This window comes from Mesocricetus auratus, unplaced genomic scaffold (assembly GCF_017639785.1).
Source record: "Mesocricetus auratus isolate SY011 unplaced genomic scaffold, BCM_Maur_2.0 Super-Scaffold_100676, whole genome shotgun sequence".
NCBI lineage: Eukaryota > Metazoa > Chordata > Mammalia > Rodentia > Cricetidae > Mesocricetus > Mesocricetus auratus.
Window position 1 is genome coordinate 132,075,345 of NW_024429266.1, and position 14,495 is coordinate 132,089,839.

Consider the following 14,495-nt stretch of genomic DNA (forward strand, 5'->3'; position numbering starts at 1 on the left):
ATGGAAGACCTCACCCTCCCTGGGAATCGGAGTGGGGATTGGGTGGGGGGACTAGGGGGGAGGAGGGGAGGGAGAGGGAGCTGGGATTGATGTGTGAAACAAGCTTGTTTATAATTTAAATTGTAAAAATGGAAAAAAAAGAAAAAGAAAACAGTTAAAATTAATCAAGTATGTTTGTAAGTTTAATTAAGTACTGATTGCACATGACAAAATTCTATAAAAATAGTAAACCGATTAGATCAGCACTTTGTTTTCTTTCTCTAACATATAGTTTGATCATATTCTTACCCCTCCCTACCCACCCACCTCCCTCCCTCCCTCTCTGTCTTGTCTGTCTGTCTGTCTCTTGGAGTTTTTTTGTTTCTTTGTTTTTGGTTTTTGAGACAGGATTTCTCTGTGTAGCTTTGACAGTCCTGGAACTCTCTCTAGACCAGGCTGGCCTTGAACTCACAGAGATCGCCTGCCCCTGCCAAGTGTTGTGATTAAAGGCATGCTCTAGCACCTCCCAGCCTTTCTTTCTCTAATAGCAAACCAAAACTGAAAAACCATGGAATCTAATTTGTGTTGGTCAGCTACTCCTCCTCATGGGGACAGTGACTCATTTTAAAGAGTCGTATACTTTAGAATATCCTATTTCTTTTTTGAAATCATAAAATTCTTTTGACTTCTTTCCCTTCTCTGTATATACTCATTGTGTTTTGTTTTGTTTTCCTTATTTTTCCCAGCCTTCCAACATATTCTTCACCATGGATGATGTGGTCAAAGTTGGGGACTTTGGACTAGTGACCGCCATGGACCAAGATGAGGAAGAGCAGACTGTTCTGACTCCAATGCCAGCCTACGCCACACACACAGGACAAGTGGGGACCAAGCTCTACATGAGCCCAGAGCAGGTGAGTCTTTCAGACTTGGGGTTAGCCAGGCAGTGAGGTAGTTATGCCTAATGAGTGTCCTCCAGTGTCCTCCATACAGTAGCCAGTAATTCAGCCTAAAAACTGAGAGTAGTTCTGCCCTAGGGAACACAACTCCACCCTGGGAGTGGGGTGAAAAATACAATCGTGAGACCCACTTTCGCCTCTGAACAAGATCCTGGAAAGAGACGTAGAGAGCCAGGCATGGTGGCTCATGGCAAGTAGTCCAAGAAGTCAGTCGGGAGGCTGGAGCAGGAGGGCCATGAGTTCAAATCCAGCCTAGGCTACAAAATAAGACCTGTCTCAAAAACTCAAAGGGAAAGAGGTGGAGTGCGAGGGAGAGGACAGACGGCGATGTCCATGAGCAATGTGACAAACAGATGAAAGACACTGAAATGCACACAAGCTTTCCAAGTCCTGTTTGGACCTAAGTTTGTGACGTTGTGTTTGTTCGGGTTCTGAGACAGGGTCTCGTACAGCTCAGGCCTTGAACCCTCTGCTTCCTGCCTTTGCCTCGTACGTTTGTTTTATTGCATGAGCCATCAGTGCTTAAGCACAGTCGTAGTTTGTGTTCAGCTTGGAGACAGGAGCTACAGGATGACTAACAAGCCTAAGGTAGGAAAACGGCATCACCAGATTGTTTTAATAGTCTTGAACCAAAACAGTAAGTTCCTCTAGCAGAAAAAATAAACTAAAAAGGAATACAGCAAAGATTTTAGGAGCCAGAGAGAAATCAGTTGGCCTAAATAATTAGACTGTTCAAATGATGTAGCTAAGACTTGGTGAATGAAAAATAAAAACAGTGTAGCATATCAAAATGTCGTAAGTATACATCTGTGTCCCAAGGAGGAAAGACCAGGAAAACCATAAATGGCCAACAGCTGTTACTTCTGACCTGAGTGAGGGAACTTGGAATTTTAACCTGTTGTGTATTTTCCTTGACTTCTGTTTTTATACATCAGCATATTACCAGGATTGATATAAAAAGGTTTTAATTACATTTTTAAACATTAATCATCAACTGACAAGATGGCTCCATGGGTAAAGGCACTTGCTGCCAGCCCAGTTTCTATCGTTGAGACCCACTCAGTGGAAGGAAGGACCAGTCCCTGACCGGCACAGGGACACAATGGCGTGTGTGTAAATGCACATCCACACACAAGTAAACTTAGAAAAATTAACAAATAATTTAAAATTAGCCATTGTCTCTGGGGTCAGAATAAATATTACATTTAAGTATTGTGGGAGCAGAGTAGGAATTACTGGTTCTGGATGCTTCTTAGTGAAGGGCTCACTTACCAAAGGGTACTCTGACAGCTGGATCACCCCCAAAAGCTGGAGCACCCCACCCTCTGCTAACATGTTCTTTTCATAGCATTTCAACTCTCTAAAATGGTCTTTTCTCCCCCTCCAAAGCATGCGCGTTCTAAGTCAGTATCTTTCCTTGTCACGCGAAGGCAGGGTGGGGATACTTAGGAGGAAGCAGTAAGACCAGCAGGAGAGGACGGGGGGGGGCAGCAAATGAAACACAATGCTTTGATAATTTTAAAAGAAAAAAATTTTTACAAAGTTAATTTCAAATCATTATTTTCCTTGAAGAATATGGAAAAAATCCAAACACAAGAAATTTATAATCTTGGTGATATACAAAAAGAATCAACCTGATAATTCTATATAACATTATCTATATTAATAAGAATGTATACACACCTGTATGTAGGTAGATACAGATTTACAGAACTGGTAAATAGTTAGGTTCCATGCAGGAAAACAATGGAACAAAAGTTTTGCCTGTATCTCTTATTCTTCTGTCTGAAACAGTGCCTCTACTGGGACAGGTGGGATATTACATCTGTGGATTAGCAGACAGGGAAAGTGCACAAAGCCTAAGGACCTGAGTTCTGTCCCTGGGATCCACATGGTGGACGCCCCAACTCCCTGTGGTTGCCCTCTGGCCTCCTCGTGTGCACACGGATGCCCCTCTCACACAAAAAGATAAATAACTGTAATGTGCAGGGCGGGGTGGGTCTACAGCAGGGGGGAGAGAGGGGCAGGAAAGGTAATCAAAAGGTTAGGGACTCTCTGCTTTTTCAGAGGACCAGAGTTCAGTTCCCAGCACCCATGTAGGGTGGCTCACAACTGTCTGTAAATTCTAGGGATCTGATGCTTCCCCAACCACCCCAGACACATAAGCATAAATCAAAATAGTAAATCTTCTAAGTAAATAAAGCAATAAAAAGGGGTGGGCACCAGAGAAACTTGGTCACTGTGTGATTATGCTTTCCCTATAGACACAGATGTCTGGGGAAGGGGTGAGCTTAGGCTGGGCAGAGATACCACCTGAGAACAAGATTGATGACAAATCTTTAACACTGCATATGGTAGTATATGCCTGTAATCCCAAAACTCAGGACACTGAAGCAGGGTTGCAAATTCAAGTCTAGCCTAGGCTACCTAGCAAGTGCCAGGCCAGCCTGGGTGACATAACAAGAACATGTTACAAAGACAGAAGAGGGAGGGGACTGAGTGAGGGAAAGAAGACAAAAGTACAAATTTAGGTGGCTATAGGAACCGTGAGTGCACAGCAATTAAAATGCAGCTGGGATTCCCAGTCTCCCAGAGTCTGGGTTCTTGCTTACGTTTGTTTTTTTAAAAAAAGTTCAGCCTTGCAAGCCTTCAAAAGAAAATTTGGTAACTGGGAATTGTCTTATTTCTCTTCTTCAAATACAATGTCAGGCATACCTAGTGGTTGCCCTGCCTGCTTCCCTCTTGTGGAATACTCAATAAACTGCCAATCTGCTGCCCTCTTGTGGTGTACTCAATAACGTGTTCTTCAAACAACAGCTCAATCTCCACAATTTCATGTGATTAAAATGAATATATACAGGGGGCTGGAGAGATGGCTCAGAGGTTAAAAGCATTGGCTGCTCTTCCAGAGGTCCTGAGTTCAATTCCCAGCAACCATATGGTGGCTCACAACCATCTGTAATGAGATCTGGTGCCCTCTTCTGGTATGGATGAAAACAAAACACTCATATACATAAAATAAACAAATAAATATTTTTTTAAAATGTATACAGAAAATTTTAAGTCCAAAAATTTTATATTCCAGTAACTGGTTAATAATGCTTTTTTCTCTTTATATATGAATCTGTCTTCTATGTGGGGAATGTGGAAAATACAGGACTATTTAATAAAAGGGCATCTACTAAAAATACATGTAAAATATTGTCATTTCCAGCTATGTACACATACACTTATGTAAAACAACATTGTTTTGTTGGAAACCAAAATTGGGATTCTTTTAATACAATGTGACCATTTGTGTGTTCTTGGCCATCACAGACAGCTCTTGTCTGTGAAGCATTCACTCAGTTCAGATTGCTCGGTGTTTGTTTCAGATATTAAAGTTAGTGTCAGTTTTGCTTGTCACTCGGATAACTGCCCCAGCAACTCTGTCACATCTCCACTACCCTGCCATGGACAGATTGGATGGGATTAAACGTCAGTTGTCCGGGTACCAAACAGTGTCTGTGGGTTCTTTCTTCCCTGTGCCTCTGTGGGCAATGACCTTGAATATATTTCCCACGCCTCAGAGACAGGGTGGGGCAGGTAAGGGACAATGCAGATAGATTGCTATAGTCACTTTAGAAGGAAGTAGGGTGACACAGCTGATACAGTCACTGGAACGTTCCACCTGCCATTTTGGGAGCAGGAGCAGGAAGCAGGGATGCAGATACCTAAAGTGGCGTAGAGAAGAGGAGGCGATGGCCTCAACCCTAACAGCCGCTCCCCCCTCCCTCCCCCAGTCCAGCAGTTCTGAGGTGAGCCAGGTCCAGAGCTGTTTACCTGTAGTCAAGTAACTGGCCTGAGGAACTGTTCATAAATAAAGGGGCTCTCTCAGGCACCAGGAGTTCCCTTTGCATTTGAATGGGGCTTTCCATAATAGAGGAGATCAGTTGTGATTCATTGCTTCATGGTATCAGGAATTTATTGAGGGCCTTCTCTATACTTAGCCCAGTGCTGAATGATGGGAAAGGAACACAAAAGCAGCAGGTCTCCTCCCTGCCAGAACGGGGAAAGAACAAGAAATATGCACATGAAAAATAGAGCTATGCATACAAAGCAGTCTGCAATTAAGTGCGTAATGAAGGCTCCCAGGTTGATTAGTGGCTTGGAGTAATGACCGTCAGGAGTCTTCAGGACTATGGTGATTAGAAATGAGATTGCCTTCAGATAGTGTCGCTTTGAAAAGCTTCACCTCAGGGGGGCTGAGCAGCCCTTGGAGGCTCCAGCACACGAGGCTCCAGGTTTCTGCGGATTTTGCTGATGCATATCTCAAGCCTTACCTGGGCTTTCCCTCTGTAATGCTGAGTGGTGTAATTACACCTGCCCACAGTGGAAGAGGGTGGGGAGAGGGCCTTAGCAGTTAACTCTTTACTAACATTTTTACCCAGACACTTATACCCAGAGGTACTAAGTCAGCTCTGGGGTTCAGTGATGCTGTCATAGCAACTGAGCCATCTCTATGTTAATGCTGTGATGATGTGCTCTCTCTGGGGGTAATTTCTTACATATTTTCATGCCATTTCAGATTCACGGAAACAACTACTCCCATAAAGTGGACATCTTCTCTTTGGGCTTGATTCTGTTTGAGTTACTTTACCCATTCAGCACTCAGATGGAACGAGTCCGGGTAGGTATATTTTACTCCCAAAAGATGGAAAGAGAAAAGTATTTAAAATTCACAAGAGTTTTTAAATTCTTTGTGTGTGTGTGTGTGTGTGTGTGTATGAAAGGCTTCCAATCCTCCTGAAAATGGAATTCAGCTGGACTAACCCTCCAGCACCATTGTTTACCTTGATGCCATTAGATAGTTAACAAGGGGCAAAGGGGGGTTATTTTTAGATGTCCCTTTGGCATAAATTCGTTATAATCTTAACAGTATTTTGCATTTGGTACCTTTGTGATCAACGCAAAGCCAGAGGGAACTGCAAGGGTAGCCTGAGTGGGGGAAGGAAATAGTAGTGGCAGTTAGCTGGAGGGAACTGGTACTGAGGACAAGTGGCCATGCACTCATAGCCTTCAATGCTGGCAAGTGACACACAGCTAGGTTTTTCCTTCTCAGAACGAACCATGACCATAGGTGTCCAGGCACACAGTACTTGCTGGGTGTGGCAGTGCACACCTTTAATCCCAGCAGTTTGGAGTCACAGGCAGGCAGATCTCTGTGTTTGAGGCTAGCCTGATCTATATATATTAAATTCCAGGACAGTCAGGGCTACTAGCTACCTAGTGAGCTCTGTCTAAACAAATAAAAAAGAGATCCAACAAAATCAAGAATCAAATTTGTGGCCTCATTAGCTCATCAAAGACACTTTTGAGAAACTGGAGCGAAGGCTCCATAGTTGAAAGCCTTTGCCCAGATATGTGCACACACATAATGCACATTGATATGTACATTAATAACAGTAAACGAAAATGAAAAGACAGTCTGTGGTGTTACCAGTGGAGAGTATTTGCCTGGGATGTGTGAGAAATAGAGATTTCTATTTAGGCTGGCCTGTCTTTAGAACTCTGACAGGATACACCCTCAGCTGCTGCCACTAAGAGCGCCACCTGTGCACATTCACTACGTTCCTTTTTTTTTTTTTTTTTTTTTTTTTTGTTTTTTCGAGACAGGGTTTCTCTGTGGCTTTGGAGGCTGTCCTGGAACTCACTTGGTAGTCCAGGCTGGTCTCGAACTCACAGAGATCCGCCTGCCTCTGCCTCCCGAGTGCTGGGATTAAAGGCGTGCGCCACCAACACCCGGCCACTACGTTCCTTTTTAAAGGGCCCTGTGCCCCCCACCTCTCTCTCTCTCTCTCTCTCTCTCTCTCTCTCTCTCTCTCTCTCTCTCTCTCTCTCTCTCTCTCTCTCTCTCTCTCTCTCTCTCTCTCTCTCTCTCTCTCTCCCTCCCCCCACTGCTCCTGTCCCCAGAGGGCAGTCTCCCCCTTTTTACTCCTTTTCCCTTAATAAAAAAAAACCTCTGCTTGAACTCTGATGCATGTCAACTTTCTCTCTCGAGTCGCTTTTTTAAAAATACAACAGCGATCCATATGAAAACAAATTAAAAGATTAAACACAGTTTTTTTTTCTTTTTAGACCTTAACTGATGTAAGAAATCTGAAGTTTCCACCGCTGTTTACTCAGAAATACCCCCGAGAGGTATGTATAGTCTCAGCGTCTTTCTCTAAGATTGTATTCAGTGCTTAAAGTGTTCTTAAAGACTTCCCTGAAATGCAAAAGTCTTTAGCAGTCAACTGGTCAGCTTCCCCTTTTCAGATGAGACTGTTGACATCCTAGAGCAGTGTTCTCAAACTCTGGGTTTCAACCCCTTTGGAGTCAAAGGAAGGTCAAAGCATTAGGAAGGTTGAGAACCACTGTTCCAGAGGACCCGTCTGTTAGGACTGATTTCAGCCCAGTGGCCTGCAGAGGCCAAACTGTCATCCCTGAGGCTGACTTCATAAAGCGCCCTCACAGGAGCATCATGTTGCACTGACTCATTCTGTTGGTGACTGGCTTATCTTGGGGGCTGAAGAGATGGCTCAGCCGTTCAGAGCACTGACTGCTCTTGCAGAGGATCCAGGTTCAATTCTCACATTGACATGGCAGCTCACAGCTGTCTGTAACTACAGTTCCAGGGGACCCAACATCCTTCCACAGGCAAAACAAACATCAATGTTCATAAAAATAAAAACAATAATATTAAAATGGCTTATCCTAAAAGGCCCCACTGGCCATTGATTCCAGGTATGGGTTAAGCACACAGGAAGGGGTTTAGAAGATTAGGGGAAGATTAAGCTGGTCTTCCTGTTAAAAACAAACTATAAAATTGTCGTTTCTTTTTGTAACATTTTTTCCCATAGTGTGTTTGAGTCCACAAACTTACTGCTTTAATATTTACACATTGAGCTGGGTGGTGGGACTCAGGAGGCAGAGGCAGGTGGATCTCTGTGAATTTGAGGCCAGCCTGGTCTATAGAGCTAGTTCCAGGATAGGCTCCAAAGCTACACAGAGAAACCCTGTCTTGAAAAACCAATATATATGATAAATCCTTTTAAAATGCTGAATCGAGACTATTGTAGATTCATATGTATTGGTAAGGTGAATCTATATCTAAAATCAGGTCACATCTGCACCTCAAGGATATGATTCTGAAGCCTTTCTTTTCATTATAAGAATACCATTTACATCCAAATAGCCTCTGCAGATTTGCAGCCAGGCTGATAGGCAGCAGGCTGGATTTAGCCTATTTGTAAGTTTATTTATTGAGAGAGAATGTGTGAGTGCACGTGCACACATGGAAGTTAGAGAACAACTTTTGGGGTTCAGTTCTTTCTACCACGTGGGGCCTAAGAAGCCAGCTCAGGTCATCAGGCCTGACCTCAACGGCCATGGACATGGCTCAGTGGATAAGAGTGCTTATTGAGGACCCAAATTTGAATCCCCAGCAACCACATAGAAGATGGACATGCTGACACACATTTTTAACCTAGCATTGTAGAGAGCGAAGACCTCTGGGGCTTGCTGGCTGCCAGCCTGGCTCCAGGTTCAGTGAAAGACCCCGTTTCAAGGGAATAAAGTGGAGAGTATTAGATCAGGGTCCTGACATCCCCTGGTGTCTGCAGGTGCTCAAGGACATACAGCACCTACACACACACACACACACACACACACACAGTGATGGATCACAACAATGCTCTTTACATATTCTCTGTGGCTGCTTTGGGCTTTCTGTGAGAGCTTCACACACTTAAAATAGTTTCAGAGAAGTTTTGCTGGATCTGAGACTAAAGCTAAATAAAGACCATTTACCTACCACCTTCAGTGCCCTGCAATGCAGCTCCTGTACTGCACCCAAGTATGGGTATGTGAGTGAATGCATAATCTGTTATTTTCCTTGACTTAAAGAACTGCTTAATAATCTAAAACTAGAACTTCTTAACACAAAACCATTTTTATGTTTCAGCATATGATGGTTCAAGACATGCTCTCTCCATCTCCCACGGAGAGGCCTGAAGCTATAAACATCATTGAAAATGCTGTATTTGAGAACTTGGAGTTTCCGGGGAAGGTAGTTCTGAGACAGCGGTCCCGTTCCATGAGTTCATCTGGAACAAAGCATTCCAGACAGCCCAGCTGTTCGCACAGCCCACTGCCTGACAACTAGCCTTCAGCCGTGCCAGCAACCCTCGCAGGTGTCAAGGAGCAGGCACCTTGAGGAATGTGGCTCTTCACAGCGGTGGACTCAGATTTTATGCTTTGAGCAATGTGATTTGGGACCAGTTTTTCTAAGTCAGACTGGATTGTGGGCCTAGTCCAGTTTTCTCTGAACTTCAAGGAAAGGGCTATGCAAACGACACGTGGGCTTGTTCCTTGTTGGTGTCCCAAAACTAGGTCAAGCTTTGGAATCCTCGCTTTTCACCAGGAGGTAGAAAGGATCCCTGAAATGAGCTGAACTGGAAATAATCTTTATAGCACAAAAGAGTCAGAGACCCCCCCATGGCGACTACCCACTCTAGAGATATGCCTTCTAGAGACACAGGTGATTTTGAAAGTGGTTGTCATAAAGCTGACTCTAGTGTTGTCCCTGGGGGGCACTTGACCCGTCTGCACTATTTGGAGGCACATAGCACAAGCCGGGTCGAGGTTCGTGTCCGTAGTGTCATAGTCTGCAGCATTGAATAGCTCCATCCGTTAGGTTGTCCTAGGGAGTGTTAGGAACTTTTTGTACCTTTTAACCTCCAATAATGGGAAAAATGAAGCTTTTTAGGTATCGGTCTTAGGTTCTGATTTGAGGGTTTAAAAAAAAACTGGTAAGAAGTGGATCATCTATTACAACTAACTTCTTCAATTATGTAATTTTTATCCTAATAGAATCCTATCTTATATATAATACTGTAAGTGGGTATATCCCTGAAATTGATTATAGGTAAGTTTAATCATCTCAACTTGCTAACATGTTTTCATTTTTCCTGTAAATATGTTTATTTTTTATTTATGAAAATTCTGAAATCAATCCATTTGGGTTGGTGATGTACAGAACACACATAAGTGTGTTAACTATTATGACTTCTTTCAAGTCTAAATGATTTAATAAAACTTTTTTAAATTGTACTTACAGTTGACTCTTATTTTAGAAAGTTCTCAAATGATGCTTTTCTAACTTACAAAATGGGATCATAAGGCTCTAAGTGGTTATGCCCCTTACTCTCAAGACAATGTATTCCTTTTATTTTTTTAAAATTGTTATTTATGTGTGTATATCTGCCCCACGTGCACAACAGCAGAGGCTAGAAGAGGATGTCAGATCCCCTGGAGCTGGTTGTGAGATATCTGATGTGGGTGCTAGAAACAGGACTCAGGTCCTCCGGAAGAGCAGCAAATGCTCTTAACTGCAGAGTCCTCTCTCCAGCCCCATGAAAACTTATTCTTAAGCTGTTCAAGACCAGTGTCTTTTCCGTTACTTCCCACGTTCGCACGATTCATAACCAAAGATAGGTTCTGTGCTCTGCTCCTTGCCAAAGACTTCGAATAAAGAGGACCATGCCCCAGAGTGAAGCTCAAAGAGAAAAGGAAGGGGGTGGTGCTGTGCCTGTTCCTGAGATAAAACCCTCCAGGAGAAACTGGCTGAGTCCCAAGGTACAGTCCATTGTAGTAGGGAAGTCAATTCTTCAGGAGCGTGGGGTGGCTGGTCATATCACATCTACATCAGAAAGCAGAGAGGAATACTTCAGCGCTTGTGCCCAGCTTGCTATCCCTATTTGATTACAGTCCAGGAACCTCTACTGAGGGAATACTCCTGCCCCAAAGTAAGATGAGTCTTCTCCCATTGATAACCCAATCAAGATAACCCTCCACACATGCTCAGGGGCCCATCTCCCCAGTGACTCTACATTCTGTCAAGTTGACAGCAACATCTCAGTGCCCATGAAGTCATGTGGCACTCTGGGCTGGTAGACACAAACCAACTAGTCACAGCCAAGAGATGTGTCTACACCCAAGGGCTTGTTGAAGGCTCAGTCTCTGAAATTCAGAAGCAGAACTTTGGAGGTTTGGAAAAGTGACCAGCTCATGAGGACATGAGTCTGATCAATGGGTTAATCCTATAGAAACAAGTCAGTAGTTAAGAACACTTAACCTAAGTTTGCTTTCCACAACCACATAGCAGCTCACAGACCTGTAACTGCAGTTCCACGGGATTCAAGGTCCTCTTCTGACCTCCTTGGGCTCCTGTACATGTGGTACCCATACATACCCTCAGGCACACACATACAAACACATAATTTTTTTAATGGGCTGTTGGGAAGTGAGACCTGCTCTGAGGAAGTGGGCTTACGAGTATACATTTGAAGGGTACATTGCATCGCTGACATCTTTGTCACCAGGAAGTGATCAGTTGTGCTTGACTACACACTTGCCTCCTTTAAATTACGTTTCTCAGACACTTTGTCACAATGAAGAAAGGCTAATAGTTCCATCTACCACACAGTTGTAGCATGTGGCATGAAAACACACTTCCAAAGTGTCTGGATAATACTAGACTCACAGTGGCTGCTCAAGGTTCTGCTTGGCTCTCAGCCAGCCCCGTTTTCCTGTCTGCTGGGCAGCATGGTCTTCTTGCTGCTTCCTACTCCATTTTTATGCCAGTCAAAGAATTAGTTGGTTTCTCCTGACATACCCAACTCATAGCCTCGATCCCCCACAGCAGCTGGGAACTAGCCATTGAAAGCACAGTGACCACTATTCTGCTTATGGCCAAACTTCAGTGAAGAAAGGTGACACGTTTTACCCAAGATCGCCAAGCAAGCAAGAGCAGATGTGGATCAAACCCCAGACATTTTGCTTCCCAGTCAATGATTTGTCCACTCTCTTGCTCTGAACTATGGTTTTATTAATTCTTACATGATATAATCCAGTCTTGTGTCATTTTAATCCTGTATATTGCCTTTACTGATTTCATCAGAATTGTAGACCTGAGAGTGGGGAGGTGTAGCTCGATAAAGACCCAGAGACAGATTTCGGAGTTTCACACATCAAGCTGAAGATCAAGAAGCAGCCAAGTCAGTAGATCTTACCTCTACCCAACTGAAATGGCAATCCTGTCTCCATGAATCCTCAGAGGCAAAAGACTCTGAGTTCCTGTCTCCTCCTCCTCTTATTCCTTTCTTTGTCCAGCCATGTCCTCCTGTTTCCATTTCCCTGCTGCTGGGATTAAAGGTGTGTGATCCCTAGTGCTGAGATCACCTTTGTGTGAAATGTTTATTTTTAGGACTGAATCAATTCCATATAGTCAGTGTGGCCCTGAACTAACAGACCCAGCTACCTGTTAATCCTGAGTCCTGGAATTAAAGGTGTGTGCCACCACCGCCTAGCTCTATGACTGCTGGAATTAAAGGTTTGTATCACCATTGCCTGGTCTCTATAGCTTGAAGCTGGCTTTGCTTTCTGAATCCTCAGGCAAGCTTTAATAAATCATAAATAATATATCACCACATGGAACAGGTCAACAACAAAAAAATAAACAACAGTGGTCAGAACTAGTCTAGAGCTGGCATCTGCCTGGCTTCTTGTCCCAGGCATGCCCCTTTTTCTCTCCTTCTTTCGCTCTTCCTGTTCTCTCTTTCCTAGATTTCTCCTCCTATTTTATTCTCTCTGCCTGCCAGCCCCACCTATCCTTTCTCTGCCTAACTATTGGCCATTCAGCTCTTTATTAGACCCATCAGGTGCCTTAGGCAAACAAGGTGAGACAGATGCAACACATACTTAAGCACACATCCTTACATCTTTAGACAGATGAAGCAGAAACAAATGTAACACATCTTGACCCAGTGAAAATAATCTGTAACATCTCCACATCCTCCAGTTCTCACCTCCCAGAAGTGAGTGGTCCAGAACTGAGTGCTGGTGCAGTCAAGGAGCCTAGGACAAAGTTTTAAACTAGCTACGTATGTGTCCTCTTTCTGGTATTAGAATGGGATAGCTCACCCCCACCTCCCCTTCTCTCCTCCCCCTCCTCTCTCCTCCCTTCTGTCACTTTTCCTGGGGATACATGAAAAACTGTTTCATTGCTTTGCTTTTTTCTCTGAGGCAATGAAGCACACTCCTAGTTCAGCTAGCAGCCACAGTCACTCAGTCTTACTCCTAGAAAAGGTCTCAGTGGGACTCTGCTTGTCCTCTGGTCCACCCTCAGAACATCTGCTGTCCCTGTAACTATATCCTCAAGCACAGCTTTATGGAGCTTTTCCCAGGATGTTGCATTCCTGAAAACACAGTAAATGCCACCTGTGGCTCATTTCCACCAAGGACACCTCTACAGCTGGGGACAGCAAAACAGCTAGCTCTCTTCCCTGGTTCTTTTTTCTGCTCTGCAGATTAAGAAAATTGTGAATAAACAGCTCACACCTTTAACCATAGCACTTTGGAGGAAGAGGTAGGCAGAGCTTTGAGCTCAAATCCAATTCCACAACAGCCAGGAATATACAGAGAAATGCTGGCTCAAACAAAACAAGGCAAAAGATAAGAAAAAGAAGCAAAAAAGTTAAGGAAGGACTGGAGAGATGGCTGTGTTTAACAGTGCTTGCTGCTCTTCTGGAGGACCCAAGTCCATTACCAACACCCACACTGGTTGGTTCACAAATACCCGTAACTCCAGCTCCAAGCCATCAGATTCCCTTTTCTGGCCTCTGAGGGCACCTGACAAGTACTATACAGACACACATATGTACTCAAAAATAGCTGGGCGCTGGTGGTGCACGCCTTTAATCCCAGCACTTGGGAGGCAGAGGTAGGTGGATCTCAGTGAGTTTGAGGCCAGCCTGGTCTTCAAAGTGGGTTCCAGGACAGCCAGCCTGTCTTGAAAAATAAGCAAAGGAACAAATAAATATCTAGAAAGAAAGTTGTAGAAAGGAGAAGTCATAAGAAGGATGGGGTATGAAATGTACCTCTTGGTGGAAAGGCTAAAGAGAGGTACAATGACTTAATGACTACTGAGGTCTGCACACTACATAGAACCACAGGCAATGAGAGCCTGGTGCCCGAGTTTCTAGTATAGATTTTCCATAGGAGGGTGTCATTGTTGTTAAACTCACTGACTCCTTGCTGAGTACTCCAGCTAAAGGAACAGAGAGAAACCATCATCCTTAGCCTTGCCTTTGGGTTCCCTTGAATTCTAGAAAGAACAGCACCTGCAGGACAGGTCTTCCACTCTACTGCACACCTGAAGGAAATAATGAGACATTGTCTAAAACCTCACAGACTTGGGAGTGGGGGCTCACTGGACGTTGGTCTCTTCCCATTGTCACTGCTGTGAATAAATTTCCTGTCTCCACTTCTCACTATCACTCATCTCTTTTTCAACTTGTTGTTTTCATTGTTTTAATGTTGGGGCAGGGATGCACACATGCTACATTGAACATCTGGAGGCCAGAGGACAACTTGTAGGAATTCATTTTCTCCTTCTACCATATGCGTCACAAGAGGCAAATTCAGGTCATTGAGTTTGGGGGCAAGCATCTTTATCTACTATAGACCTATTTTTAC

At 43.9% G+C, this 14,495-nt stretch overlaps 1 protein-coding gene across 1 annotated transcript in view; it reads left to right on the top strand.

The window, feature by feature from the left end:
- Eif2ak3 (eukaryotic translation initiation factor 2 alpha kinase 3) overlaps nt 1-10,070 on the top strand; it is a 64,854-nt gene extending 54,784 nt beyond the window's left edge. Inside the window, exons 14-17 of the mRNA XM_040737825.1 lie at nt 726-893; nt 5,506-5,607; nt 7,056-7,118; nt 8,923-10,070. Coding sequence (XP_040593759.1) covers nt 726-893; nt 5,506-5,607; nt 7,056-7,118; nt 8,923-9,123 — 534 coding nt within the window. The 3' untranslated portion in view covers nt 9,124-10,070. The remainder of the gene's footprint in view (nt 1-725; nt 894-5,505; nt 5,608-7,055; nt 7,119-8,922) is intronic.
- The last annotated feature ends 4,425 nt before the right edge of the window (nt 10,071-14,495 follow it).